Here is a 27,837-nt window from a genome sequence, read left to right as displayed (position 1 = left end):
GGCGACGCCCGAGTGTACGCACGCGGCAGGGGGAATTAGGCAAAGACAAAGACCCCCCCCCCCCCCAGTATAGCCTTGACAGACAGTTGGGGCAAGTGCTGTTAGCGAGCACCTATGAAGGCCGGCACGGCACACGAGGGAGTGGGTGGCCAGCACCACGCGGGAACCGCTTTTGTCTGGCCAGTGGCGGTGTTTACACCCCGCACCAGGTGCTCATTTGAGGCCGAGTCGACTTAGGAAAGGCCCGGGAACGGTTCAGATAATCGCCACTGGTGTTGGCCGTGATCGCGGCGTGCTAAGCGCTGCGCCGCCGCTCTCACTGCAGCGCTTGCACCTGGCGAGACGGAGCGGGAAGGGTTCAGAACGGTGCCGGCATGGCCGGCGCCACCGCGCTCCGGACCCGGGCACCCGAGTTCGATTCTCAGCCAGCGGCGATGGCGAGTGATATCGGAGCTGGTCCTGGCCTCTCCCCCCCCCCCCACCCCCGCTCCCTCTTCACAAACCTGCGTAGACCAGCATGGTGAAGTATGGTCAAACAATCTCCCCGGGTGACACGGCTCTCTGGGTGACCTATCGCGTGAAGTCGTTTTTTTTGGGAGCTGAACGTGGCCTGGCTGATGCTCACTCGCGCCTTAGATTGTGGCTAAAATTTAGCGGCATACTTTATCGTTGCATTTCAATACTGAAGAGTAATGTACTCGTGTCAAAGTTAAGAAATCTTGTCCGTTAATTTGTAATTCTCTGGATGGCCTGGGAGAAGCGCGGGATGTTCGACGGAAGCCTCAGCGGCAATTAATTTAAACATTTTTGATTCTCTGTGGTGATAAGTTCTAAAAGGTAAATTGTATTAATTCTGCCTGAGAGCATCGGCATTTGTGCTGTGGAGGTTTCAGAATATATTCGGTGATTGGAGCTCGTTGCATTGTTCAACGTGTGCTCCGATAGAGCTGCTTGAAGGATCACGTCAAGACACATGGTGATACATATTTCAATAGAGCGGAGCTCCTTTATTTGTAAATAGCTACATAATCAACCCGTGTAATTTATATTGCCGCACTTTCATTATCAAGCGTATATTTATATTACGGCGGCAATTATTGAGGGGTTTTTTTTACGCGTTAGAGAAGAATTGCCTCCACAGTTGCGACAAATTGCCAAAATTAATCTGGTGGTGTTGTCGTTTTTCAAGGGGGAAAAAAGACTCCATTGCTTCCACCAGTATTCGTCTTCGACCCAAGTTTTACCACCTCAGTCCCTGCCATCCTTTCTCCCACGCCCCCCCCCCCCACCAAATGGCGAGACGTACGACTCCGCGTTGTTCCGCGATCCCCGCCCAGACGCAGCTCTGGTTGTGCTTGGCGCTCGCAGCGTGCTGGATGCGTCCCAGCGCTGGCACCGCGACGCTCCCTCTGCGCCCCCCCCCCCCCGCGTCGATACGTCTCAAGCCCACCGCCGCGGCGTACAGACGGGACGGGCCGCAGTTCGATGCGGCCGCCTCGGGGCCGACGAATGCGACGTCGGGGACGGGGCCGCGGCCAGGTGCCCGCCTGCGTGCGTGGGCAGCGGCAGGCCCGGCGGGGGGGGCGGGGGGGGGGGCGTCACGCCGCCAGGTGGCCACTCCTGCCCTCGCTCTGCGGTGGCCTCCTGCCCATCTGCGCGCGCGTGTGGGGGGGGGCCACCGCGGGCGGACGGCCCGGCCCGGCCCGGCCCGGCCAGGGGTTCCAACCCCGTCGTCTTGTGCGAGTCTCCGGGTCTCGCGCGTCCCCGATTGTGTGCGCCGATCGCCCGCGGCGTTGGCCGGCTTTTGAGGGGCGAGCGTAATTGTTATTTGTCGATGGGAGACTCGGGGAGGCTCGCTGAACGAGTCGACAATTGCGCGCGTGACAATGATGAAGCGCGAGGCGGCGTGTGGCCGCGTCCAAGCGCCGGTCGCCATCTGTTGTTGTTGTTGGGCTCGAGTGGGAGAGGGGCGATGCTCTCTTGAATTCCGACTCGCGCTCGCGCGCTTACCGGAGCTGGGTTGGTGTGGCGGTCACGTCGCATCCGCTAGCGGCGCTCGCGTAGGCAGCACGCGTGGTGGGTACGCTACGTTGCGCTCTGGTCGATAATCGAGGGAGCTGTTGAGCTATTTATCCTGCACAAAGCGTTAATTGCAAGTTGGGGACACAAGGAGACCAAGTCGCAGAATGTTAAGTAACTAACAGAGCGCTTCTCTATAAAACAAACGTTTCTTGAGAGCAGTGAACGGGTGTTTTTTAATTGGCTTATTCATGTTGGAGGGAGGGCAGTTTGCTGCAAGTAATTGTTCCTTTGCGGGAAAAGATCGTTGCAATGTCATGGAAGATTGGCCATAAGTCTTCCAAAGTGGGGGGCCGCTGCCTATTCACCACCAGGCGAAGCGCGCCCTGCGCGTCGCTTTGTTCTTTGTGTCGGATTCATTGAGGTCACTGTATCTGCAGAGTAAAAAAAAACGAGGAGCACTTTGTGTGAAGATAACATTGTAATATGCAGTGACGGGCACCTGCTGTAGGAACGTGGAATTTCCACCGCTGAGTCAGGACTACGAGCAAGACGCTGTCAGATGCTCATTTTCCTTTTAATTTCGTTTCCTTTACTGTGTGTTCCATTTCCTTTTTTTTCAGTTCTGATTTTGTCAGACAGATACCGTCCCAGGACTAACCCAGGAACGTGATCATGTCATTGCTTTGTGCAAATGTTCAATGTTGACGTGGTAAGCTCTACAAATTGTGAAATTGCGCCGGTCTTTGAGTTTCCACTCAACTTAAAATGTCCACTGCTGTCCTTTAAACGTCACCGGTTTACGAAGTGAACCGCCGCCGCAGCAGCAGCCTCGCCCAGTGCCCAAGTTTGCCGATGTCAACTAATTGAATGTCGCATAATTATATCCGGGAAATTCACATCAAGTTTATTGTCCACACAAGGGGGGGGTGACGCAAGCTGTCTGGACAGCCCGAGCCATCAGCCGCAAGTGTTCGAGGATTAGGGGAAGGGCAGGGCTTATAAAAACGATCACGGTACGTGCGCGTGTGCGTTAAGCACGCGAGGACGATAGGTGCCTGCGACGAGCCAGGGTACGGAGTGAATAGTCCCGTGCGGTGCCCGGGCCTTCTCCACGAGCAGCAGCCCTCCTTTTGCCGTGACCTTCAGCGCGGGAGCAGTATCCGAGCGTGCCGTGTAGCCGCATATTAATGAGCGGGACCCCCCCCCTGTACCCACCCCCCCGCTAAGCGGCTGGCTTTGATGTGTGCTTACGAGGGCTTTCTGTGCGCGCTGGGATTGTGGCGCGGTGCGGAGGGTAGGAGAGGGGGGGGGCGTGCGCCCGCGTGCCAGGCGCTGCGATGCCGGCGGGGGGGGGGGGGCGCTTGGCAGCGCCGCGAAGCCGACGGCCACCCCGGCTCGATTCCCGCTCGCAACCAAATCACAGCGTGGGGACGTTTGGAGCGGGTCGTGTCTCCTCCTCCTCCCCAAGGTCGACTCAGACGAATTTCTTTGTAACAGTTTTTTGTGTTTAGTTCGTGCTCCGTGCCCCGCACCTCCCATTGGCACGGTTGGCCACGTACGGTGTGAAAGAAGTTCAACATAAATACACGCATTTAAACGGGTACGTGGAGTGGTAAGTAAACCGTCGGCATTGGGGAGGGAGACAAAGGCGGCCGGGCGTGGTGTTGGCCACCCACACCCCCTCGTGTGCCGTGCCACCCTTAATCGGCGCCCATAAAACAGCAACTTGCCCCAACGGCCGAGGGCTGTACGGGGGATCTTTGTCTGTGTTTTGCCTTTCTGCGAAATGCAAATGAATGGGGGCGCGCGATCTCCATTGGTGCAAACCTCCCCCCTCTCCCAGCGGAGCGCGGCGTGCGTGGTGGTGGTGGTGGTGTTGGTGGTGGTGGTGTTGGTGGTGGTGGTCGTTATTGGTAGCCACAAAGGGACTGTCAGCCTTGCTGGATTTTATTGGTGCGTAAACACAAACACACGCGCGCTTCACAGTCTGCAAACAAAATTGCATTGCGAGCCGTTTCTAACCGGCACAACGACGACGACGCCACTACTGTGTTGGCTGCACTGAAAAGGGGGAGGAATATCTGTTGTGATATTGTGTCGACAGCGTGCTATCTGATCGCATCCCCCCGCCCCCCCGAATAGCTTCAGGGCAAATGGAAAAAGGAATCCTGTTGGGTTTTTGTTTTTCAGTGTAATTGGAACATTCCGAAAATGAACAATGGAGGTTTTGAAGGCGTACAGTGAAAGGCAGATCGGTGTTATTTTTCAAATCAATATTTATGGGAAATCATGATTTTTTTTTCCATAATACACGTTTTTTTGGATTAGATCGCGTAAATATAAATGTGTCGTTAAACCCGCCACCACCCGACACGGCCAATTAGTCAGGTTTGTCACGTAAACAGAACACGCCAATTCGTTACTCGCACAGCACAGTACTCGGATTGTAAATGTTGTGGGTGTGCTCTCCAACACACAACCGGTGTGTGTGTGTGCACCGTGTGTGTGTGCACCGTGTGTGTGTGTGCACCGTGTGTGTGTGTGCACCGTGTGTGTGCACCGTGTGTGTGCACCGTGTGTGTGCACCGTGCGTGTGCACCGTGTGTGCGTGTGCACCGTGTGTGCGTGTGTGTCCGCACCGTGTGTGCGTGCGCCGTGTGCGTGCGCCGTGTGTGTGTGTGCGTGCGCCGTGTGTGTGTGTACGTGCACCGTGTGTGTGTGTGTGTGCACCGTGTGTGTTCGTGTGTGCCATGTGTGTGTGTGTGTGTGCACCGTGTGTGTGCGTGTGCGCCATGTGTGTGTGTCCAACGTGTGTGTGTGCACCGTGCATTGTACATCACGTTGAGCGAGGGGCGTGTATTTTAAAGCCGTTCCTGTGAAACAAAAAATTGTCATCCATTACAAATTTTCATTGTCGCGTGCAGAAATCTATTACAGTCTAAAGTGTTTACTTGAATAGGCTGGGTACACGGCTACGAAAGATATAAACATTGCATATCAAAAAATAATGAGAAAAGTAATACAAATAAAGACAATGGTGCTGTGAAAATCAGGGTTCAAAATGGACTCTGCATCTGCTCACATTCCTGCAGTGAACCTGGCTCGGCGTTCACCGCGCATGTTTCCCCCGCCGGTGGGTGTCTGTGCGTGTAACGCAAAGGTCAAAAAAACACTTTGCCACTTAATTGGCAGCGGATTTATGGCCACGTGCAAAAACCGGCGTTACGCGCGTCGAGCAGCGTCGAGCAGCGTCGCGTGCGGGCGGTGGCACCGCACGCGGCCGGGCCGCGCGGTTCGCGAGCGCGGCGCCCACCACCACTCGGCGGCAGCGGCGGCGGCGGCAGCAGAAGGCCTCGCCAATAATCATCGCGACGCCGGTTCGCTCGCACAAAGGGACCCGCGACAGCCGTTCGTGGTCGGAGTTGGGGCAGGAGGGGGGGGGGGGTTGCCCGCGGCGCCTCGAGCCGTTGCGGCCGTCCACGATCGAGCGCTCTGCAACGGCGTGAATAATAATAATGACGACGGCGCGGAAATCCGGCGTTTAGCCGCGGCGTTGAGGCACACGCGGCCGCCGCGGGTGCCTCAGCGCCGTCGTCTCTCCGGCGGTGCGGGCGGCGCTCCAGCGGCGCGGGTTGCGTCGCCGAGCCTTTTGTTTCGTGCGCCGCGTGTAAGCCGAGATAAAGCCGTGTTGTTGCGCCCGACGCCCGGTCTGAATACAAACCTGCGTGTTCAGCGCGTCGCCGGCGACGGGGATCGCGAGCGCGCCCGATTGGGTGAAATGGCGCGCGACGGCCCCTTAACTCAACACTTCCACGGGGCCATTTTTATTCCTGCCTCGACAATACGCTGCGTGCCTGAAATGTGCATACCGTGTTTATTTAGATTGAATTGAAGGCAATAAGTTGTATCCATGTAAAAGCGTTTACAGAGTTTCAGTGTATGTATTTAACTCAAAGATATATATCGTGCTTTTATGTTCTCCCGGTCCGTCGTCACACACAGAATATACCTAGTTTATCTTGGGCGTAAATTCGTTTATATTTAACGCAGCTTCACATCAATTACAATCCTGTTTTTTAAAGACGCAACTGAGCAAAGACGCAATACTTCACAAACGACCGAATGAGCACTGGCTAAGTATGAGGCCGCAAGCGCACAACAAAAGCCCTTCGAGTCCCTTTCGCGGGAGACCTCTTTGCTATTTGCAGCGCCGTGTCAATTCGCTGCTGGGTGGCGCCCCCCACCGTTGCGCCGTGTCAGCCGTGCGGTTGTTTGAGCGCTCGTCCCCACGCCGGCCGCCACGTGTCGGTGACGGAGGATTTCGGCGCCCCGCCCGGGCTCCGCGGGGTCTTCTCGCCAACCGCTGCGCCACCGCTCCCGCCCCCCCCCCCCCCCCCTGCGTGACGTGCGGTAGATTTGTCACGTGAACCCACACGCAAGGTGCGGGGTGGAAATCAACACGACACCGCGGCCTGGTACGTTTTGTCCAAATCGGTAGCCGAGGGGAAAACAAACTCTGGGGAGGGGAAAAGCGAATTTATTTTTCGTGGCGTTATTTCGCGTGCAGAACGCAGCAGCCTGAAGGAAGACGTCGTCGCCCTACACCAGGCGGCGAGGCTGCCGTCGCCGCCACTGTGGTCACGCTCTCCTCCGCAACGACCGCGTTCGGCTCGGCTCGCCTTGCTTTAGTAGCCCCCTGAACGTTACAATCTGCGGTTGCCCGTCGCCTATTGAGTTGGTGGAACGAATTCGGATCGACCTGCAATGGATGCCAAATGCTGCGTGAAGGTGATATCATTCCAAATATATTTGCCAAAATGACGTGGGTTGGGCACGTCACAAAGAATGCCAGATTTTGTGTGTACGTTGCATTGCACGTCCTCGTCGGGCAGTGTAATATCCTCAATGCCAAACAACGAGGGCTGCGGTGCCGTTTCAGAAATGTCCCCAATCTGCCCGTGCAATTTTGCAGAGCGGCGGAGCGCGTCTCTCGGCGCCTCTCGTCTGCTCCTCTTGGCTGGAGGCCGCGTGACGCCGCAGCTCAGCTGTTCCCCCATTGCGGGTGACGCGGTCGTCCTGCACAGACGGCTGCGCTAGGGTGCCGCGTCTCGGCTCTCCTCGCCCACTTCGTGCGCACGCCCGTGCGTCCGCCCGTGCGTGCGTGCGTCCGCCCATGCGTGCGTGCGTGCGTGCTTCCGCCCGTGCGTGCGTGCGTCCGCCCGTGTGTGCGTGCGTGCGTCCGCCCGTGCGTGTGCGCGCTCGCCGCAGCTGCTCGGCCCTCGCGGCTGCCACCCTCACGGAAGCGGCCGGATGGTTGAATCGGCCGGCATTCCGAGCCCCGGCCTGGTGCCGCAGGGCGTACGCTCGGGACACGTCGGAGCAGTACCACGTTTTGCCTTTAATGCCGTGCCCTGATTGATAGCTCACCCTTTCCTGGGCACGCGAGGGTAATAGCTCTTGCGTTGTGGTGGTTGCGGCCATTTCCTTGTACGCGCAAGCGAGCAAATAAATAAATAACGCGTCAAGCATCTCCAGGGTCAAGGACACAATGGGCTGAACTGGATTATTTTAGCTGCTCCGCAAAATATGGAAAACGAGTCTCATTATCGTGCTTACCATTAAAGCTTAAATGCCACCCAATCAATATTTAAGAGAGCCGGTCCACTTGCCGGCAAATGGCCGGCGTCTTGGGGCGTAATGTGGGAGCCTGAGTGTCTCGTGGCGGTGCCGCCGCTGCACGCCCCGCGGCCGTGGTGCGTGCCATCGATTGCGCTTCCTCTCTTGCTCTACCGCTCCATCCACATTGCCGGCCACTCGATGTTATTTTAAGCCGCGTGACCAAGGGGGGATGGATTTGAAATTTAATTTTTTAATACCTAACCTGCTTCTCTCTTTATAGCCGTCCATTTATTTTTATTTTTTACAGCTTGGAACGCGAAAACGGACATCGATATGATAGGTGGATATTTTGCTTGCCAACATGTAATTACTCTCGGCGTGGCTGGGAATTGAACTCGGCTCACCGGCGCAGTGCGCTGACGACTGCGGCGCGGCGTCACAACCATTATTATTGTTGTTGTTGTCCCATTAGTATAAATGAGTCTCTAAAACTAACGTATTTATTCAGTGCGGAGAGCCACTCTGTATCTTTATCTCCACAGTGCATGCTTAATGCTCGCTGTATTTGCTCGGTGTCTCGCAGTCGCATAGGTAGAGCCCAGATGGGTGTTAGTAGGCAGGCCGGGGCCGCCGCCTCCTCCTCGTCATCATCGCCTCCTCGTCATCGTCGCCACAGCGCTAGCGGCCGAGCGCTAGCGGGCGAGCGCTAGTGGGCGAGCGCGGTGCGGCCGCGGCTGCCGCATCGCTTCCCGGATGCGCGTGACATTGAATTGTCATTCATTGCGCCGAGCCGCCCTGCAAGCCACCTGCCGGCTCTGCGCAGTAATTAATCCCTCGGAGGCAGAACCGCGCCGATCGCTGTCGGTCCCGGCAGCGCCAGGCCTCACTCCGCGCAGTTCGGGGACCGAGATGTAATTTGTCGAAAATAATACAGCGAGCGCCGCGAGCCGCACTCCCTCGCGCTTGTCAGCGCCGTCCTTAAGCAGCGGGGGCTTATCTGCAAGCGCGCAGACGGTCCTCCCACCCCCGGTTCTATCGGTGCTCGCCCGCCCGCCCGCTCGCCCGCCCGCTCGCCTGCCCGCCACCAGCGCTGGCTCATTAACCGTGTCTGGCTCGCCGGGGCGAGTCGGGATGCTAAACAGAGCTGATGAGATGTGGCTCGCGCTCCCCGGGGAACACGGCTTTAATAACATCCTCCATCACCCGGCGTGACGGCAGCCGCCCCGCGGCAGGCCCCGCTCGAGCATTCTCTGCGCACGTCCGCGCTGCTCACTCGATTACCGATCCGTTCCCTTTATTGAGCAATACATTTCCGGCATTCTGTTTGCGAATGATTTGGAATTACTTTGGCTTTTTAGTTTCGTGTTTTCACCGCCCTAATGTTTTGAAAAGGATTTAAGCAAAAACGTTTAAATGCGATGATTTATAAAGCGGAACCGCGCGACGCTGCTTTTAATATAGCGAAGCCTGGCTCCTTCCTAAACCGTTCTCACCGGAACGCCGAGCTGTGCCGTGACGAGCGAGGACCTCGGCGCGCCCGAACACAAAGCGTAGCGGGAGCGGCCCCCCCTGCTCCCCCTGCTCCCCCTCGGAGCCGAGCGTCCTGCCCTGGGCTCGCAATCCCCGCACGTCCCGTCACTCCGATCCCATCGGCTGTCGATCCCTGCGGCAACGTTGGTAATCTTCAGTTGTTTGGCGGGGCTGAGGCCCCGTCCATTTGGTTTGAAATGTTCAGAACGATCGATGCTGCTGGAGACTTTTAAATGAACCGTTCAGCTCAACGAGTAATTAATTATGCAGAAAGACTTGAAGCGTCCAGGTTATTTTTTTTTACTGACGGCGGTTATCGACAACTTCGCTGCTTGTTTCCCTTCTCAAGTCCACTTGGCATCGTTGTTTATCGCCGAGTGTAAAACGCTGGCACTAATTTGCCCGTGCGTTTGTGCTCCGTTGTAACGGACAAATCTCTGTGCGTCTGGGACGATGAAGGCTTGGCGCAACGGTCGTGCGGTCCGCCGCTCGTTGCAGAGGCTCGCGGCTCGAACCTGGCTGCCCACCCTGGTTAATGCTGCGGTGTGGCATTCGCCGGAAGAAATTCTCGGCGGCGCCTCCTTTGCGGTTGACGTTCGTGTCATCCCTCCTCGTGTGCCGGCGTCGCGGTCCACATTCTCCAACTTGATCAATGACCTCCAAACTGTTCAGTTGGAGTAGACGGAGCGGTCATCGCCCCCTCCTGCACCGCAGACTGTGTGCAGCACAGTTAGCCTTGCCCTGTAAGAATGGCGTCAATTCCAAATGTACAAAAACATTTTTTGCTTTTTGTTCCATAGATGCTGTACGTGCCTGCTTGTCGGTGAAGCCCACACACAGAGTTAGGAGCAGAAGGGGGAGGGGGTTTTGGTTTTGCAAAGTCACTGCTTTTGTTGTCGATTGTCCACAGACACATCGTGACACGGCAATGTGACGCGTCCAAGGGATTGACATGCACGGAATTCAATCTACTTGCGATCGTGGACTCTTGCCGAGAACCTCCCTGGATCGTCAGGATTATTAACGCGTGCTCGAAATGCTCACGCAGTGCACACACGGCCAGCTCCACAGGCGATTTGTTCCATCCCAAGGGTCGATGCGGGTTCGGTGTGTTGGCGACTAAATGCGTTGTCGTGGCAATGCCGAACACCATCGGCTCGAAATTGAGACCTTCATTTTCCACCGTCTCATTTCGACGGAAATAAAGCAGAGATGGGGTACAGACCGGCGGTGCGACAGGGACGTGATGCGTCGGGTCTCCCCCGCGACCTCCGGGAGCACGGGGAAGGAGGTGGAACTCCTCTTGGAAGCACCACTCCCACACGAACTCCGTAGCGGGACCACAACTCGGTCACCGACCGCACGCCAACTTCCAGTCTCTGCCATCGGCTCGACGCCACCGGTCTCGCGTTCGTCCGAGTCGTTGGGTTTTTCTTGTTGCCCCCCGACGGTTTGCGGATATTCTACGCGCCAGCCCGGCTGCGTCCTTCTGCATCTTGATATTTCTTTGGGCTCCGGGATCTCGTTAGTACGCAGGTGATGCGCTCCGTCTCTCTCTTAATTAGGCTCATTCTGATTATATAATTGCCGCTAATTAGGCCTCCACGCACGAGCCCGACATCGTGGGGCTCGTGCCGGCCGCCGGGGTGGGGGGGAGGGGTCGGCGACTCGGCGGGGTGCACCCCCGCCCCCAGTAGGGCCTTCCACCACGCGGGGGGCCGAGCGGCCGTGTGGCCGTGTTGGCCCTTCACGAGTTTCGTCGGCAATGCACAATGATCTCTGCTTGCGTTAGGCCATGTGGTAATTATGACGTCGTTCTTTCCATGAAGCCTCCACTCCCCGACAAGGTGACCACGTCTACAAAGCTGCTACTTGGACGTGTACCCCGTGTCGACGTTGAACATCTTTGCGCTTTGAGCTGTTCCGGTTCGCCCGTGGGGATCGCTCGCCGCAGCTCCCCCGGCTGCGTCAGCGGCTTGCCCTGCTGGGAGCACGGAGGCTGTGAGAGCCATGGGCAGTGCTGTCCGGCGCTCTGCTGCACCTCACGGGAGGACAGGCCGGGGCGGAGGACGGCCGCCGAGATGTCGGAGTACCTGACGCTGAGATGTTTCGTGACGGCCTCTCAGTGGCCTTCTGTTGGGAGGTTACAATTTAGAAATTTGAGATTTTAATGTTTTTATTTTTGTGAATGACGGTGAGGTGCCCGGGTCAAGCTACGTGCATGGCGTTGTATTGGCATGAGCATGCAGGAGCACCTGGCTCCCGACCAATGATCCTTAGAGGGCCAGCTTGAAGAGTCTTTTAACTGTGGCGGAACAGCACGTGGAAATGTAAATAATCCACTGTGTCTGTTGGGCACACAATCGTATGTATTTGTTCATCATGCTACGTACGTTTGTACCCCGCTCGCCTACGCGTTGGTGCGTGATCGAGTACGCCGTTACGAATCTGTGAGACTTGCCACTATTGCCGAGTTCAAAAAGCCACCGATTCTCCAAATGACGCTGATGTGCACACTCGCCATTTGCACAGCCTTTACACGCACTTTATAAACCTGCATTCTGCAGTTCGTTGAAGTAGACTTCTTAAGGAGATGAAACTCCAACTCAGAAAATTACATTCTTCAACGCGAATATGTTCCGTTTGCTCCCGTCTGATGTATTATTTTAAAACGATTGACCCTGAAAGCCGTAACTTAACGAATGCGCTGAATTCCAACGTTTGGCCTTTGATGCATCTCGGGAAAACAAACGAGCTGCCAGGTGTGCGGTGTGAGCGTACGGTCCACATGCTTAATGAGCACCGATGCCGACCTCGTGCTTAACGACCACACTCAGCACTGTTTTCTCTTCGAGGGCCGCGTTATTAGCGCAATGCGCCGCACAGTTAATTAAGTGGTACTGATTGGATACTTTCTTTTTTATTTATTTTCAACACCGCGGACTGATTTATAACCATAAGTTGAGCTGCGCGTTCGAATTTCTAAATGCAGCGCTGGGCAGCGCGCCGGCGTTGCCGAGCATCGCGCTTGCCACGGTGCTGCGCCGGTGAGGGCACGTCCTGGCACGGCGCTACTCGCGGCCGAGACGCTGACGAGGACGGGCGGTGGGCAATGTCAGCAGGCGGTGAGATGGAGGCTCTCCTACAGTGTGCATGGCACGGGGCTGCCCGCAGAGGTCGCAAACGGGTTTTGATTCCATACCCGTACCCGTACCCGGCCGCACCAGGGTCGCAAACGGGTACCCGTACCCGGCCGGGTACGGGTAGCCGTTCCCTACCTGTACCCTAGCCGAAATGAGTGACAAACGGTTACTCACCAGTGACTCACGGCCTACCCGTACCCGTACCCGGCCGCACCAGGGTTGCAAACGGGTACGGGTATCGGGTACCCGATTGCGACCTCTGGCTGCCTGTCGTCGGGGAGATGACCGCGACCGCTCTGATTTATGGAATGCAAACCCTCCTTTGCTTTTGGCGGAATCCCTCGAAAGTGAAAACGATGCGTGGGCTCGCAGGTATGCTGCTCCGTCTTGAAGAAGCGCTCGTCGCCATCGTGACGGTGCTGATGCCGACGCGGTGGCGCAGTGCTCGTCGCCATCGTGACGGTGCCGATGCCGACGCAATGGCGTGGTGCCCGTTACATGGTAACGTTGACTGTGGTGGCGCGGTCGCGTGGTTCCCGTTACATCGTAATGTTGCCGGTGCCGTCGTGGTGGTTGACTGTGCCCGTTACATCGTGACGTTGACGGTGCCGTTATTCGCCTGCGTCACAGTCGCCCCCGTGCGCTCTCTCAGCTGGTGCAGGCTGCTTTCCTTTGATTTCCCGAGGCGTTTGAGGGACACCGTTCTATCTTTTATTTCATTTAGTTTCGTCTTGGCATGAAAAATAGGAATTGGTGATAGTGTGGCAGAGTTTCCCAGGCATGTCAAATAAATATGCTATAATTGAGCAAATTCAGTTTAAATCTCATTTAAGCAAACAGGAGCTATAGGTCACAGAGCTGTTTCATTATCATGGGAGAAACACCGCTCGCGTTCCGCGTGGAATCTAATTGCCGCGACTGCGCCAGTAAACGGTTTCGTCCGAAGTCATTGCTGGCCGCCTCCTCGTACGAATCGCCAGCGGCTCGCAATCGCAACGTTCCGAGTTCACGTCCCGGTCGCGGCTTGGCTCGACCCATCAGTCCCGCCTCCGGGGTGGAATCAATAGCTACCACTTTGTGGGTTGTCGACAGCCGTTGTCCCGTGGACAGACTCTTCCCGCCGCCCCCGCCACCGTCACGGGGAATTTCCACCGCCGGCCGAGGGCTGTGAAAGGGAGAACGTGAGCTCCGCCTCGCCGCCCGCTTGAGCCGGGCCCTCGCGCCGCCCCTCACGCCGCGTACCGGGCCGCTACAGCGGAGCCGCTTCTGTTTTCGGTGTCGGATGGATTTTTCGTTTTTTAACGAATTCCCACCGAGTCAACAACGGTTTGTGCTAATGCCTCCCTCCCCCCCCCTCCACTCTTCTCTTCCCTCCGCAGGGTGGAGTTTCAGAACAAATTCTACTTGGGAACAGGCTACAAGTTTGCCCCCTTCTCCTTCCAGCAGCTCCTGGAGAGCCAGCTGGAAGAGTGATGATGATGAGCTGCGGGGGGCGCTGGGGTGCCCCCCCCCTCTCCGCGGCGGCGCTCTGCCTCCGAGCCCAGCGTGCGCTCGTGTCGCAGAGGCTGCTCCGTCCCCTTGGTGTGTCCCGTGTTGCTGTACCTTGGACTTCCGCCGCACGGGCCGGTCGTGGCTCATCGCAGGTGCGGGGGAAGGACAATAACGCTCAACAACAACAACAACAACAAGCAGTTTTCACTCATTTGTCCTGCGTGCGTGCGCGCGCGCACATTACAACGCGCGCGCAGCTTCGCTCAACAAGCATTAGGGGTTTTTTGGTTTTATTTAATAAATTATTTAAATGAATTTTTAACGATTTACTTTTTTTTTCCAACGACAATATATTCCCGGCGATCGACTCCTCTCGAAGCTGATTATGTTTTCCACGTAACAATGTCGATATCAGTTGCGGGTGCGCGTTATAGATTTTTAACTTGACAAAGCTGTCTCGCTGAAAGGATTATAAAGATAGACGGCTTAAAAAAAAAAGATCTCGCGTCAGCTCGTGAAATATTACACTTTGTGATGTGCTCCGATCGGCCCGTCGCTCGCTCGGACGTCTGTTCCCTGCTTCAATAAACGTGTCACTGCCCCGGGCCCCGTCACGTCGCTCGTGCCACGTGCTCGCCGCGCCGTTGCCAGCGCAGCCAGAATTGTGCCGTCGCGGGGAAACTAAACCGATCATGTTCACGGCCGAACCTTGCGATGTTTCTTTCAAACGATTGCAAAGCGCGCGTCTCGGCGCCCGCGCTCGGTTCGTTGGCGGACGGGCGGACGGGCGGTTTGCGTCCGCCAAATGTGGGCAGCAAACGGCCAAACTCGCTTTGAGTAATTGACGTCGATTTGACCATTGGCCAAATTTCAAAGAAAACGGCGCCCCGTGCACAACCCAGCAGCGCTGCGGATTCCGTACTGCGCGACGTCGCCACGATGGGCTCCCCCCCTGCCTCCGCCAACAACTCGTAGGGACCAGGGTGGCGAAGTATGGTTAAACGAGCCCCAGCGGGCCCGCACGGCGTGGGGAGGCCGTCATCCAGCAGCGGATTGCCCACGGATCCAGGTCCGCCCGGTCTCCTCGACCGGCGCGCGAGCGAGCGTCCTTCCGACGGACCGCGACGTGGTTACCGAGCGCAAGCTCCGTGATAGCCCCCGAGCGAGGTGGGTGGGGGGGCCTCTCGCCCCAGCGCCCTCCCCTCCTCCCCCGGCGGGGTAGCGCGGAGAGCACGAGGCCTGCCGTGGGACTGGCAGGGCCACGTGACGGGGGGGCGAGGCATTGGACGTCCACGTGGTGTTCCATGCCGCGGTTCGTGTCGACCCCAGCAATCGGTGTGCTCGTTGTGTTGTGATTGTGTGCGTCAATGTTACAAATAGTAAGTAGCTAATGAATGCATTGGTATATATAATATAGGTGTTTGCGTGGGCTAATCCATTATACGTTGCATATCGATATACGGACAGCATTATAAACAAGTGGTTGATGTTACGTGCCCTCCGAGCTTGTGTCCCCGCTGTGGAGGTGCGCGCGGTGACGCCCGCCCCGGCGTGCGGGACGCGGCGTGGCTGTCCCAGATGTATCAAGGATGGCGATCCTGACCGCGATGCTTCAGGTTTACGAGAGCTCGTGCAAGTCGGCAGGACGGCTCCGTGCGATATCCCACAACAACAAGAAAGTGCAAACTCCACTTGATAAGTATTGACTGCATTTAAAATGCCTGGAATGAATGTGGCGAGTTACTTAAACACCACGCGGGTTTTAACAGCTCGATATTTTCCACCCTTTTACAATAGCGCCCGCGTCACTGCCGGGTATTGCCGGTCCGTTGCTTGTGTTGCGTACACAGCTGTGGAATTTGTGGGGTGTGTGGGTGGGTGGGGTGTGTGGGTGGATGGGGTGGGGGGCTCTAAGGGTAGGTGGGAGGCGAAGGGAAGGCGCTGCGTGCGATTTGCGAGCCGCTCGCCGCCGACAACTGGCATCCCGGGAGAGGTCTCCCGTCGGAGGCCGTCGGGGGGGTCTCTGGCTCCTGGCCCGGTGACCTCCGGACACCCCCGGGGGGGGGGGGGGGGGGAGGCCGCCCCAATCCGCCCCGCGCCGTCGTGGTAGCGGACGCGCTGCAGTGCTCTGGCGTGAACTGGATCTCTCGTTTACATGCGACGCGTTACCGTTTGTTTCACTGTTGTGGGTTGCCTCGCGAAACGGCGCGACGGCATTGAACGTGAAAGGCATTTTTAATTTCCGCGACCCTCCCTGCACGTGTGTCGTGTTTTGAAGTTCGTGCTGTGACATTGAAGTCGGTGGTGGTGGTTGTTGTGGTGGTTGTTGTGGTGGTGCACTTCCCAGTCGCAGTCCTCGTAGTTGACGCGCCGTCGTGCGTGCCGCTGTCGCTCGGGGCAGAGCCATCGACGGTTCAAGGTACCGCAGACATCGCAGCCTTCTACGATGTCGACCCCTCGCTCGCAGTGGCGATGGGAGCCCCCCGTTAATTTCAATCTCGCTGGGAGCGCGCTTGGGCCCCATTCTGCCGACTTGGACGTGACTTGTTCTGCGGCTTCGAGCTCTCAAGCTCCCCCCCCCCCCCCCCCCCCAAGAGGTTTGCCGTGGTTGTTCCGTGTCGTGGTTGTTCCGTGTCGTGGTTGTGCCGTGCCGTGGTTGTTCCGTGCCGTGTGCGAGTACTGCCCCCAGCTATGTGGCGTACCCGTCGATGTGGTGTAATAAATGTGTTCAGCAAAAGCAACATCCGAGGAGGGCCCCCCCCCCCGCGTCCTTCATTGCCGCCTCTGAACGCGCCGCCACCGCCGACACGCTGGCGGAGTCAGCCGACTCGCGAGTCGTCGCCCACAGCGGTCGCGCACGCGAGGCAAAGTCTCACGATGGGAAGCTGTCGAAGCCTCGTGGTGTACACGACAATCGCAGAGTGTGGCCGTGCGGTGGTTACACGTTCAACGTGAATGTGTGGGGAGCGCAGCGGTCAGCGCCACGCTGCGCCACGAACCCGCTCACGACCAACGCCACCGGGTGACGATTATCTGAACCGATCCTGGGCCTCCCCTAGGTCGACTCGGCCTCAAATGAGTACCTGGGGCAGTGCGTGTACATCGACACTTGGGAGACAAAGGCGGCCGGGCGTGATGCTGGCCACCCACCTCGTGCGCCGTGCCGGCCTTCATTGGTGCTACTCGCTAACAGCACTTGCCCCAACAGCCTGTTGAGGCTACACGGGGGATCTTTGTAGCTTTGCACTCATCGCATCTCATTGTACAGGACGGCTGAGCGCGACTTGCTGACCAGAGTCGTCCACCCCTAGAGTCGTCCCCACCCAGTCGCCCCCCCCCCCAGAGTCGTCCACCCCCAGTCGTCCACCCAGAGTCGCCCCCCCCCCCAGAGTCGTCCACCCCCAGTCGTCCACCCAGAGTCGTCCCCACCCAGAGTCGTCCACCCCCAGTCGTCCACCCCCAGTCGTCCCCACCCAGAGTCGTCCACCCCCAGTCGTCCACCCCCAGTCGTCCCCACCCAGAGTCGTCCACCCCCAGTCGTCCACCCAGAGTCGTCCCCACCCAGAGTCGTCCACCCCCAGTCGTCCACCCAGAGTCGTCCCCACCCAGAGTCGTCCACCCCCAGTCGTCCACCCAGAGTCGTCCCCACCCAGAGTCGTCCACCCCCAGTCGTCCACCCAGAGTCGTCCCCACCCAGAGTCGTCCACCCCCAGTCGTCCACCCAGAGTCGTCCCCACCCAGAGTCGTCCACCCCCAGAGTCGTCCCCACCCAGAGTCGTCCACCACCAGAGTCGTCCCCACCCAGAGTCGTCCACCCAGAGTCGTCCCCACCCAGAGTCGTCCACCCCCAGAGTCGTCCCCACCCAGAGTCGTCCACCCCCAGAGTCGTCCCCACCTAGGGACGACTCTGGGTGGACGCGTCCTGGAGGCCCGCGTCTTGTGCCGCAGTTGAGAGTCGCGATTCGCTGCTCATGCGAGCCACGAGGCATTGCTGCTCATCTCCCGTTTACAGCCCTGAAGCAATGATGCTAATTCCACGTTCCTATAGCGGGGGCGAGTCTATCCATAGGACAACCAATCCTGACATCCCCATAAGCCGGTGTCTATTGTATCGACCCCGGAGTTGTAGTTCTCTGTAACCAGGCGACAAGTCGAGGAGACCAGGGACGTCTTCTTCACCCGCCCCCCACCTCACCCCACCCAGGACGTGGACAATCTTGACCCTCCCCACCGCGAGCCACGCGGCCGCGTTCACGGCGACTGCTGCGCCCCCGTCCCTCCTCCGCTCGACCCGCGCTCGCTGAACGTGACCGCGAACACGATGCCGAGGTGGCTCTCCACCGCGGCCTCTCGCCGCCCGCCCGCCTCTCTCGCCCCGTGCGGCCCGTGACGCTGCCCCCCCCCTCGCACCCCCAGAGGGCCCCGCGTGGCACGCACGGAGCGCCACGCGGGGTGATGCCCGCGGCGCCACCGGCGGCGAGGGCTGCGGGGTTTGAAGTATGACCGGGCGGACGGGGTGCGACGTTCATCAACACGGGCATCGCAGGAAGATACATAATCCATACATAAATAGCACGTATGCACAACGTATCGATTAGCATTCATTGATAACTCTACTGCGCGTTCACAATGGCATGACTTTTGCACTCCGGCACGCTGGATATGGTGACTCTTGATGAAACGTTAAACTTGCTCTTGGCTCGTGCGTTGTGCGCGTGCTCACGCATCGGCAGTGATTGTCGTCGTGACCCACGGAGAGTCGATGCCAGATGAGCCGTGGTCGCGTTCCACGTCACATCGCCTGCAACGACCCCTGTCCTCGCTCGCACCGGAATGCCTCGCGGAGTCTCGGGGCTCCTGCACGAGGGTCCTGCCCGCGCTCTCTGTGACCCCCACACGGGAACCCTGCCGGTATCCCGCCACTTGGTTCCGTTCACGACATTTCGCGTGAGCGCCATTGACAAATTGTGGAGCATGTTCCATTCACGACATCGAATTTCCCGCGCGAGACGAAGTTTCACTGCGGCCACGCGGCGCGAGATCGCCGATCGAGAAGCCACCCGCGAGACGGCCGCCTCCGTCCAGCTCGTGGCGAGTTCCCCACGAGAGGCCAATCTTGTTTCTTGTTAAAGGAATTACTATTCGGGCGTTTTAGTGTTTGTGCTGTTTGTTGTTTTGTTTGTGTTGTGAACGGTGATACAGCAGTAGGTGTTTCGGTTAGGAGTAGAGGTGTAATGTCCGAAACACATCTCGAATCTTTTGTATTTAAATTAATGGGTGTGGCCGTTCCCATTTGGATAAATCGCGTGGGGTTTTTTTTTTAAAGAACGCATCCCTCTCGTTAATCGAGAGGTGCCTGTCATTTGCGGCGTAAGTTCATTCAGCATTTGGCTTTTTGGCCAATAGCGGTGACATCTGGAACCGGATCATCTCATCAGATCTGGGAAGCTCAGCTGGCCCGAGCCTGCAGAGTGCGTTGGTGAGCGCAATAAAAACACAAAGTTAAGATCAAGTTAAATGCGTGTTCAGCTCCGCGGGGGGTTGGCAGTGGTGACCTGCTTGGCCTCCGCTTGGATGCCCGCGTTGCCGTCGTCAACACGAAGATGCCGCGCTTTGTCTGGGTCGGAGCGGCGTCGAACACGCGCGCGGCTCCACACTCGTGTGTCTCCGAGTTGTTCAAGTACGATGGTGGCGGGTTTAGCGACACATCTAAATTGACGCGATCTTACCCAAACACCCCCCCCCCCCCCCTTTATTATGGATGATATTGGTCGCTAAAGCCGCCTCCTCCTGCCACTGCTACTCGGTGTTAAACTAAAGTCCTGAACGTTGACGATGAAACGGACGCGTTTGGCCAACCCCAGAACAGACGCGGGGCTGCTCTGAAAAGCTCTGCCGCCTGCATTGGCGAGGATCTCGCTCAGGGCCTGAGCCCCTGAGCGAGACCTCCAGCCACATCGCCACTCGGGGCACGCGAGCTCTGTGGACATGCACACACACGGACATGCACACACACAACACACACACGGACATTCACACACAACACACACACACGTGCGTGTGTCCCCGTGTTGGCTAAACACTGCAGAGGGCGGGAAGGTGACCCAACCCACAGCGTGACAATGTCATCCCGCCCGGACTGCCCCAACCCGTACCCCCAAGCAGTGAGCCCCAACCCGTACCCTCTATCAGAGAGCCCCAACCCGTACCCTCTATCAGTGAGCCCCAACCCGTACCCCCAAGCAGCGAGCCCCAACCCGTACCCTCTATCAGTGAGCCCCAACCCGTACCCTCTATCAGTGAGCCCCAACCCGTACCCTCTATCAGTGAGCCCCAACCCGTGCCCTCTATCAGTGAGCCCCAACCCGTACCCTCTATCAGAGAGCCCCAACCCGTACCCTCTATCAGAGAGCCCCAACCCGTACCCTCTATCAGCGAGCCCCAACCCGTACCCTCTATCAGTGAGCCCCAACCCGTACCCTCTATCAGTGAGCCCCAACCCGTACCCTCTATCAGTGAGCCCCAACCCGTAGCCCCAAGCAGTGAGCCCCAACCCGTACCCTCTATCAGTGAGCCCCAACCCGTGCCCTCTATCAGTGAGCCCCAACCCGTACCCTCTATCAGTGAGCCCCAACCCGTACCCTCTATCAGTGAGCCCCAACCCGTACCCTCTATCAGTGAGCCCCAACCCGTAGCCCCAAGCAGTGAGCCCCAACCCGTACCCTCTATCAGTGAGCCCCAACCCGTGCCCTCTATCAGCGAGCCCCAACCCGTACCCTCTATCAGCGAGCCCCAACCCGTACCCTCTATCAGAGAGCCCCAACCCGTACCCTCTATCAGCGAGCCCCAACCCGTACCCTCTATCAGCGAGCCCCAACCCGTACCCTCTATCAGCGAGCCTCAACCCGTACCCTCTATCAGTGAGCCTCAACCCGTGCCCTCCAGCAGGGAGCCCCAACCCGTGCCCTCTATCAGTGAGCCCCAACCCGTACCCTCTATCAGTGAGCCCCAACCCGTGCCCTCCAGCAGGGAGCCCCAACCCGTACCCCCAAGCAGTGAGCCCCAGCCCGTGCCCTCCACCAGTGGGCCCCAGGCCGCCCGACCTGCAGGGCTCTCTCTCTCTCGCGTGTTCGCGCGGTGGTGCCGCCCGGCTCCTCGCCGCGTGGCCGCCGCCTCCCGGCTCGATGGCCGTCGCGAGGTTCCATTTGCGTGAAGGACGCCGCGATAGATCAGCTGACATCTTCTTCATTGGTTCATTCCTTTTTGCCGGTCGGGCTTTCACTTGCTCGCCGTGTGTGTCCGTGCGTGCTGGGGCTTCTTGCCGTCCCGCGAGACCTCCTCCCGCCACCGACGCTTCGACACTTCTTCACGCGGAACTCAAAAGTGCACCTGGCCTGGCACAGGCGCCGCTCGGTGACATCACCGCCACCGAGCGGCGACTGGAGCGCGACATCGGCGCTTCTTGCGCGCCGCGATGGGGTTCGGCCGTGGTGCACGTCGCGAGTGTGGGGCCTCGTGCGTGATGCCGCCGGTGACGAGGAGCCAGTCGGAGGCGTCCGCGGGGAGTCGCTTGCCACCAGCGCAGACTCGCTCCGGTCCCGCCGTTCCTGGCGAGCGCCCGGACACTCGAGGCCGATCCATCATCATCATCATTCTCCTCCTCCTCCTCCTCCTCCTCCTCCTCCTCCTCCTCCTCCTCCTCCTCCTCCTCCTCCTCCTCCTCCTCCTCCTCCTCCTCCTCCTCCTCCTCCTCCTCCTCCTCCTCCTCCTCCTCCTCCTCCTCCTCCTCCTCCTCCTCCTCCTCCTCCTCCTCCTCCTCCTCCTCCTCCTCCTCCTCCTCCTCCTCCTCCTCCTCCTCCTCCTCCTCCTCCTCCTCCTCCTCCTCCTCCTCCTCCTCGTCGTCGTCGTCGCCGCGAAGGGACCGGCCGTGGCCTCGGGTCGTCCGCGTCGATCCGTCACGATCAACGCGACGTCCGTTCAGCGGCGGGAGGTCACGGCAAGGGCGAGCCGTGTCCGGGGCCCGCCACCAAAATAACAACATCGCTCTCTCGCTCTCTCTCGCTCTCTCGCTCTCTCGCTCGCTCTCAATGTGCTTAACGCTCTTGTCAGTCGACTCAGAAGCTAAGCGGGATGCTTGCGCCTGCCCAGTGCCTGGATGGGACACTGCCGGGGAATGTCAGCGCCGCAGTGGAGCCTTGAATCCATCTGTGGGGCTCTCCGAGCGCTATCTCCCACAGCACAGGCGCGGACTCATTAAATTCGCCAAACATCCCTCGCGCGGGACCCTCCTCAAATCGATGCCGAAACTCGCCGATCCTTGCCTGGATAGTAACGGGAACGACGTTCATTGTACCACGGAGAGACGGGCCCCTGCCATGGGAATGTGGACTTTCCACCGCCGGCTCGGGGCAGCGCGCGGGCCCCGACTCGTTGCCCGTCTGTGCATCCCCCGCGACCACCGAGACGTCGTTGCCGTGCCCAGCAGGGGCCTGGCCCACTCCTGGGGCCCAGGCGGCGCGGGGTGCGGGCCTTGCCCTCGTGAGCGAGGGCCACATCGACCATCCGGGCGGCGGGGGGCTATCGCATTAAGAATGGATATCGATCTTGATATAAATCGGTTTAACACGCAGCAGCAGGCTCACGCGAGCAATATCGTCCATAATAGAGGTTTTTTGTGTTTGATCGCGTAAACATATAAATGTGTCGTTAAACCCGCCACCACCCGACACAGCCAACTAGTAAGGGTTGTCACGTAAACAGAACGTACAGCACACCGGTTGTGTGTTGGAGAGCTAAGCCACAGCATTCACAATCGAAGTTTAAACGACACAATTATATATTTACGCGATCTAACCCCCCGGAAAAAAACATCGGTCGTTTTTTTCTTCCGTTTTTCTTTCTAAATTGCTGTTCGCTCTTCGAGTTTGACTCGCCGATCGTTTGCAGCCAAACATGTCGGCGCCGGGCCACTCGAATTGCCGCCGCGCGAGACGCTGCCTTCATTGGCGGTCGTTTCAATGCATTGCGATGGCGCGATAAGCGAAGCGCGCGGGTGGGAACCTGCCACTCAGAGTTTCCGTGAGCTCGCTGCACGGCTCCCGTTCACTCCACGCACGAACGCCACTCAAGCTCGGCCAGGTCGTTGCGGTTTGCCGATTGTCCGTGTGAATGTCAGGTCGCCATCCGCGTGCGCCGCGGTAAAGCGTGCGGCGCGCTCGCTTCATTGTTTTATCCGAGACGTCTGGTCAACGGTGGAAGAGTAGGCCAAATACCCTCTGGTGGAATTCCCCAGGGGCTCCGCAGTGACCCTGGCTCTCTCGACGTCCTTCCGCCATCAGTGGCGTGAGCGAGAGGTTGCAGGGCCGCACCTTTGCCCGTTCCGCCAACTCCAGTTTCGTTGTTTGCGGGTCACGGAAGTTGTCACGAACGCGTTCGGGACGCCGCCAGTGGCTGCGCTACAACCGATCCCGAGAACCCATCAGCCGCTCAATGATGCGCGGCTGATGGGATCGGGGTTTTTGTTTGTTACAGGGGAAGGAGGCGACGCTGCGTGTGACGTTGTTCTCCTCGCCTTGGGCCTCATGGCCACAGCCACGCGCGTTGCGGAGCCTCGTGTCGCGCTGCTGGCCACGACGATAGGACTTCAGCGACAGATATAGAGAGAGACACACAGAGAGACACAGAGAGAAAGAGAGACAGAGAGAGACACAGAGAGAGAGACAGAGAGAGAGACAGAGAGATACACAGAGAGAGACAGAGAGACACAGACAGAGAGACAGACACAGACAGAGACACATAGAAAGACACAGAGAGACACACAGAGAGAGACACAGAGAGACAGACACAGAGAGACACAGAGAGACAGACAGAGAGACAGACACAGAGAGAGAGAGTTCGTGTGGCGCTGCTGTTAATCCTCCGTTGAAGGAGCGCAGACGACTGCAGCGGATCATTCACGATCTGGCCCCGAGTTTGGGTTGCATGGCCACAACGGCCACTGCCGTGGCTTGTGGCTTGTGTCATTGTGTGGGTCGTGGCTTGTGTCATTGTGTCTTGTGTCATTGTGTGGGTCGTGTCTTGTGTCATTGTGTGGCTTGTGTCATTGTGTGGGTCGTGGCTTGTGTCATTGTGTCATTGTGTGGGTCGTGGCTTGTGTCTTGTCATTGTGTGGGTAGTGGCTTGTGTCATTGTGTGGGTCGTGGCTTGTGTCATTGTGTCATTGTGTGGGTCGTGGCTTGTGTCTTGTCATTGTGTGGGTCGTGGCTTGTGTCTTGTCATTGTGTGGGTAGTGGCTTGTGTCATTGTGTGGGTCGTGGCTTGTGTCATTGTGTCATTGTGTGGGTCGTGGCTTGTGTCATTGTTTGAATCTCTCGCTCGCTCTCTCGCCACGGATGATGAATTGGAGGCGCTGGGGGGGGGGGTGTGATTACGCAATCAACGCGCCCGGCCCAATTGGTGTGGGGACTCGACGCGTGCGGTGCCTCCTATCAGCGGCTGCCAGCCGGGGCCCCCTCCGCGAGCCGGTGTGGCCGGATCCTGGTGGCTTGGGGTGGGGGGGTGTAACACCAACAACAACAACACCACCACAGGCATTGCGAGCGCCCGAGCGATCCGGTGAGCAGTGGCCAGCACCGCCCCGGCCAGCTACGCGCGCTCACCACGTGGTGAGCACCACGTGGATGTATTTATAGGGGGCCTCCTGGCTGCCTCGTGGCGCACAGAGAGCTCGAGAGAGGGAGGGAGAGGGAGGGACATCTCCAGGGTGAGACCGCCACTTGCCTCCACGGTCCGCACCACCACCACCCTCCCCACGGGCCGCTACTTCCCTGCGCCGTCGAAGGTAACTACGCGTCCACACACACACACACAACCACCAACACATCCACACACAACCACCCACACACACACAACCACCAACACATCCACACACAACCACCCACACACACACACCATCCCTCCCGCGTGTTTGTGAGAGTGAGGCCCCTTTGCCAAAGATGGATGGATCGCGTGTCCTCTGCGCTGCTGGTGGTGCTGGTGGTGGTGGTGCTGGTGGTGGGAAATGTCCTGGCAAGGATTATTCAACATCGCCTTGCTAGGCACGCTGAGGAGAGGCTTGCGGAGCCCCAATGCAGTTTTAGGAAAGGGCGGTCTTGCACAGATGCCATATTTTCTGTCCTTCTGCTACAGCAGAGGTGTAAGGAATTCCAACAAGACCTACATCTCTGCTTTATTGACCTGGTCAAGGCCTATGATACCATCAGTAAGCCTGGGCTGGGCTCTGGGTTGTTCTTCGTGCTTTCAGAGTCCCTGACCCTCCGCTCACGATCATTAAGGACCTTCATGATGGTGAGCGGGCCCGGGTAAAACTACGTGGCTGGGAGTCAGAGCCATTCCCTGTACACCTTGGGGTGCGACAGGGATATCCTCTGGCTCCCACATTATTTAACATCTATTTTGACCACGTAGTTCGTGAAGCCTTCAATAGCTGTACCGGGGGAATATCCATTTGGTACAGATATAATGGGAGGCTGATCGACGCCCGGGTGCGGTCAAGGGATAGCTCCCTATTGGTCAACCACGTTATGTTTGCCGATGATTTGGTAATTGCTGCTCATTCAGAGGAGGAGTTAGATACGCTTCTGCTGAAACTGGAGTGTGCCACTAAGAGGTGGGGCCTTACTATCAGCCCGACCAAAACTAAGCACCTGCCAGGGTATTTTGTACCATCGGACACTCCACCCCCACAACTCCCAATCGGTGATGGGGTAGTTGTGGAGAGAGTGGAGAGTTTCCCATACCTGGGCAGTGTGCTCATGACCGGCTCCGATCTGGCAGTGGAGGTCTCACTCCGAATCAGTCGAGCGGCAATATCTTTTCATTGGTTGCGTAACGCTGTGTGGAAGCTGCCTGGTCTGTTGCTCCGCATGAAGCTTCAGGTCTTCTCGGCCACAGTCATTCCCTCCCTTCTCTACGCTTGTGAAACGTGGACCCCCCTAATGGAGCATCTTCGCCGGTTAGAAACATTTAGGCTGGCCTGCCTACGATCCATCTTGGGATTAACCAGGCTGGATTGTGTGAGGAGCTCACAAATCCTTGAAAGATCTGGGAAAAGTCCCATCGGTGAGCTCCTCCGGCAGGCAAGGCTGCGTTGGCTGGGTCATGTAGCCCGCATGCCCAGCCACCGCATGCCTAAACAGCTTTTGTTCGGCCGAATCGAGGGGGCTAAACGGGCGCAGCACGGGCTAGAGAAGAGATGGAGTGATGTGGTACAGGAGGACGTGGAGCTGAGTGGACTTGCTGATGACTGGTACCAGTGGTGTCAAGATCGGCCTCAGTGGAGGAGGCTCGTGAAGGACGCTACTGGGCAGTTGGAGGCAGTCGCCCTCCAACAACAACGGAGGGCGGAGGAGCGACGCTCACAACAACGAGCGGAGCGCCGGGTGACATAAAGCACAGCAAGTTGGCACAGTAGGGGGCACAGGTGGTGCATCAGCCAGTCATCTCAGTCAGTCGACCCGTGGCACCTGGGTCTGCTCCGTGACCTCCTGCCAGCGGACGGTCCACACTTCACGTGGCCTCAAGGTGCACATGGCCTGGCACAAGCGTCGTGGTGACGTCACCGCCACTTGGTGGTGGTGCTGGTGGTGCTGGTGGTGCTGGTGGTGCTGGTGCTGGTGGTGCTGGTGGTGCTGGTGCTGGTGGTGGTGGTTGGTGCTGGTGGTGGTGCTCTGCGCCTTCGCCCCTGGCTCCCCGTGGCTGCCATGGTGGTGCTCTTCCCCGCAGCGGCAGCGGCGTTGAGGCTGACTCTGCTGACGACGCCCAGAACGGCGAAACCAGTCCAGGATTCGCTTTCTGAAATGCTGCCGGATGGTGGCACCGTGGGTGGGCTTGATGTCCCCTGCCTCTCTCTCTCTCTCTGTGTCTCTCTCTGTGTCTCTGTCTCTCTCTGTGTGTCTCTCTGCCTCTCTCTCTGTGCGTCTCCACGGACACCCAGGGGAGCTGCACGAGGCCTCGGTTCAATCCCTCGCAGCAGCTGACATGGCGGGGGAGGGGGGAACAAGTGGTGTTTGAATAAGTCGAGGGGGCTCCTTTGAGGTTAGCTCCGACTTAAATGTGTATCGGGGTGCGGGTAAATATCAGTGCGGGAGAGACAAAGGTGGCCGGGTCGTGGTCCTTGGCCAAACAGCTCCCTTGTGCACCGTGCCGAACCTTAATAGGTGCTCGCTAACAGCCCTCGCCCCCAGCAAGCTGCGTCAGGCCCCAAGGGGCATCGTCGTCCTTTGCAGGCGTGCGACCAAGTCGCCTCTCGCACTCAACTCGCAACATTCGTACCCAGAGAGAGCCCCCCAGGTCTCTCTCCTCCTCCCTCTCGCCTGAATCCTCCTCGACATTTGCTTTGTGTGTCCGCGAGTGGCGACGATTCGTCCGCACGTTTTATCTAAAAGATGATGCGTAATCTTGATTTAAAGCTTTCGTGACTGGAGGAATTCATATTATTTGGGTCTTTCGGTAAAGTCACGTAGATGGGTTCAAAGAAAATAATAAAAAAAAAGACTACGACGTTTCGATCGCAACACAAGCGGTGGTCTTCTTCAGAAGACGAAACGTAGTTTTTGTTATTTTCTTTGAACCTGTCGACGTGACTTTACCGAAATACCCAAATAAAAGAATACATCACAATATAACAACAACAACATCCCGCCCTGTTTGGCGTTTTGATCCGCGTCGCCCGCCTCCAGCTGGCCGCGTGCTGTGGTGAGAGCGTGGGGAGGTCACGTGGCCAGGTCACGTGGCCGTGCTGTGGTGAGAGCGTGGGGAGGTCACGTGGCCGCGTGCTGTGGTGAGAGCGTGGGGAGGTCACGTGGCCAGGTCACGTGGCCAGGTCACGTGGCCAGGTCACGTGGCCGTGCTGTGGTGAGAGCGTGGGGAGGTCACGTGGCCACGTGCTGTGGTGAGAGCGTGGGGAGGCCACGTGGCCAGGTCACGTGGCCGCGTGCTGTGGTGAGAGCGTGGGGAGGTCACGTGGCCGCGT

General features: G+C 58.3%; 2 protein-coding genes across 3 annotated transcripts in view; both read left to right on the top strand.

Moving 5' to 3' along the window:
- The window catches only part of LOC144945609 (V-type proton ATPase 116 kDa subunit a 1-like), a 77,337-nt gene extending 60,795 nt beyond the window's left edge, over positions 1–16,542 (top strand). Inside the window, exon 22 of the mRNA XM_078874171.1 lies at positions 13,694–16,542. Within this exon, the coding sequence (XP_078730297.1) occupies positions 13,694–13,787 (94 nt within the window). The 3' untranslated portion in view covers positions 13,788–16,542. The remainder of the gene's footprint in view (positions 1–13,693) is intronic.
- A 7,981-nt stretch (positions 16,543–24,523) lies between these two features.
- Positions 24,524–27,837, top strand: part of LOC144945452 (V-type proton ATPase 116 kDa subunit a 1-like) — a 30,104-nt gene continuing 26,790 nt past the window's right edge. For both annotated transcript variants that reach the window (XM_078874045.1, XM_078873992.1), the window contains exon 1: positions 24,524–24,645. The gene's annotated coding sequence lies outside the window, so the exon portion shown is untranslated. The remainder of the gene's footprint in view (positions 24,646–27,837) is intronic.

This window comes from Lampetra fluviatilis, chromosome 1, assembly GCF_964198595.1.
Source record: "Lampetra fluviatilis chromosome 1, kcLamFluv1.1, whole genome shotgun sequence".
In the NCBI taxonomy this organism is placed as follows: Eukaryota; Metazoa; Chordata; class Hyperoartia; order Petromyzontiformes; family Petromyzontidae; genus Lampetra; species Lampetra fluviatilis.
This window is presented reverse-complemented; position numbering and strand designations above follow the sequence as displayed.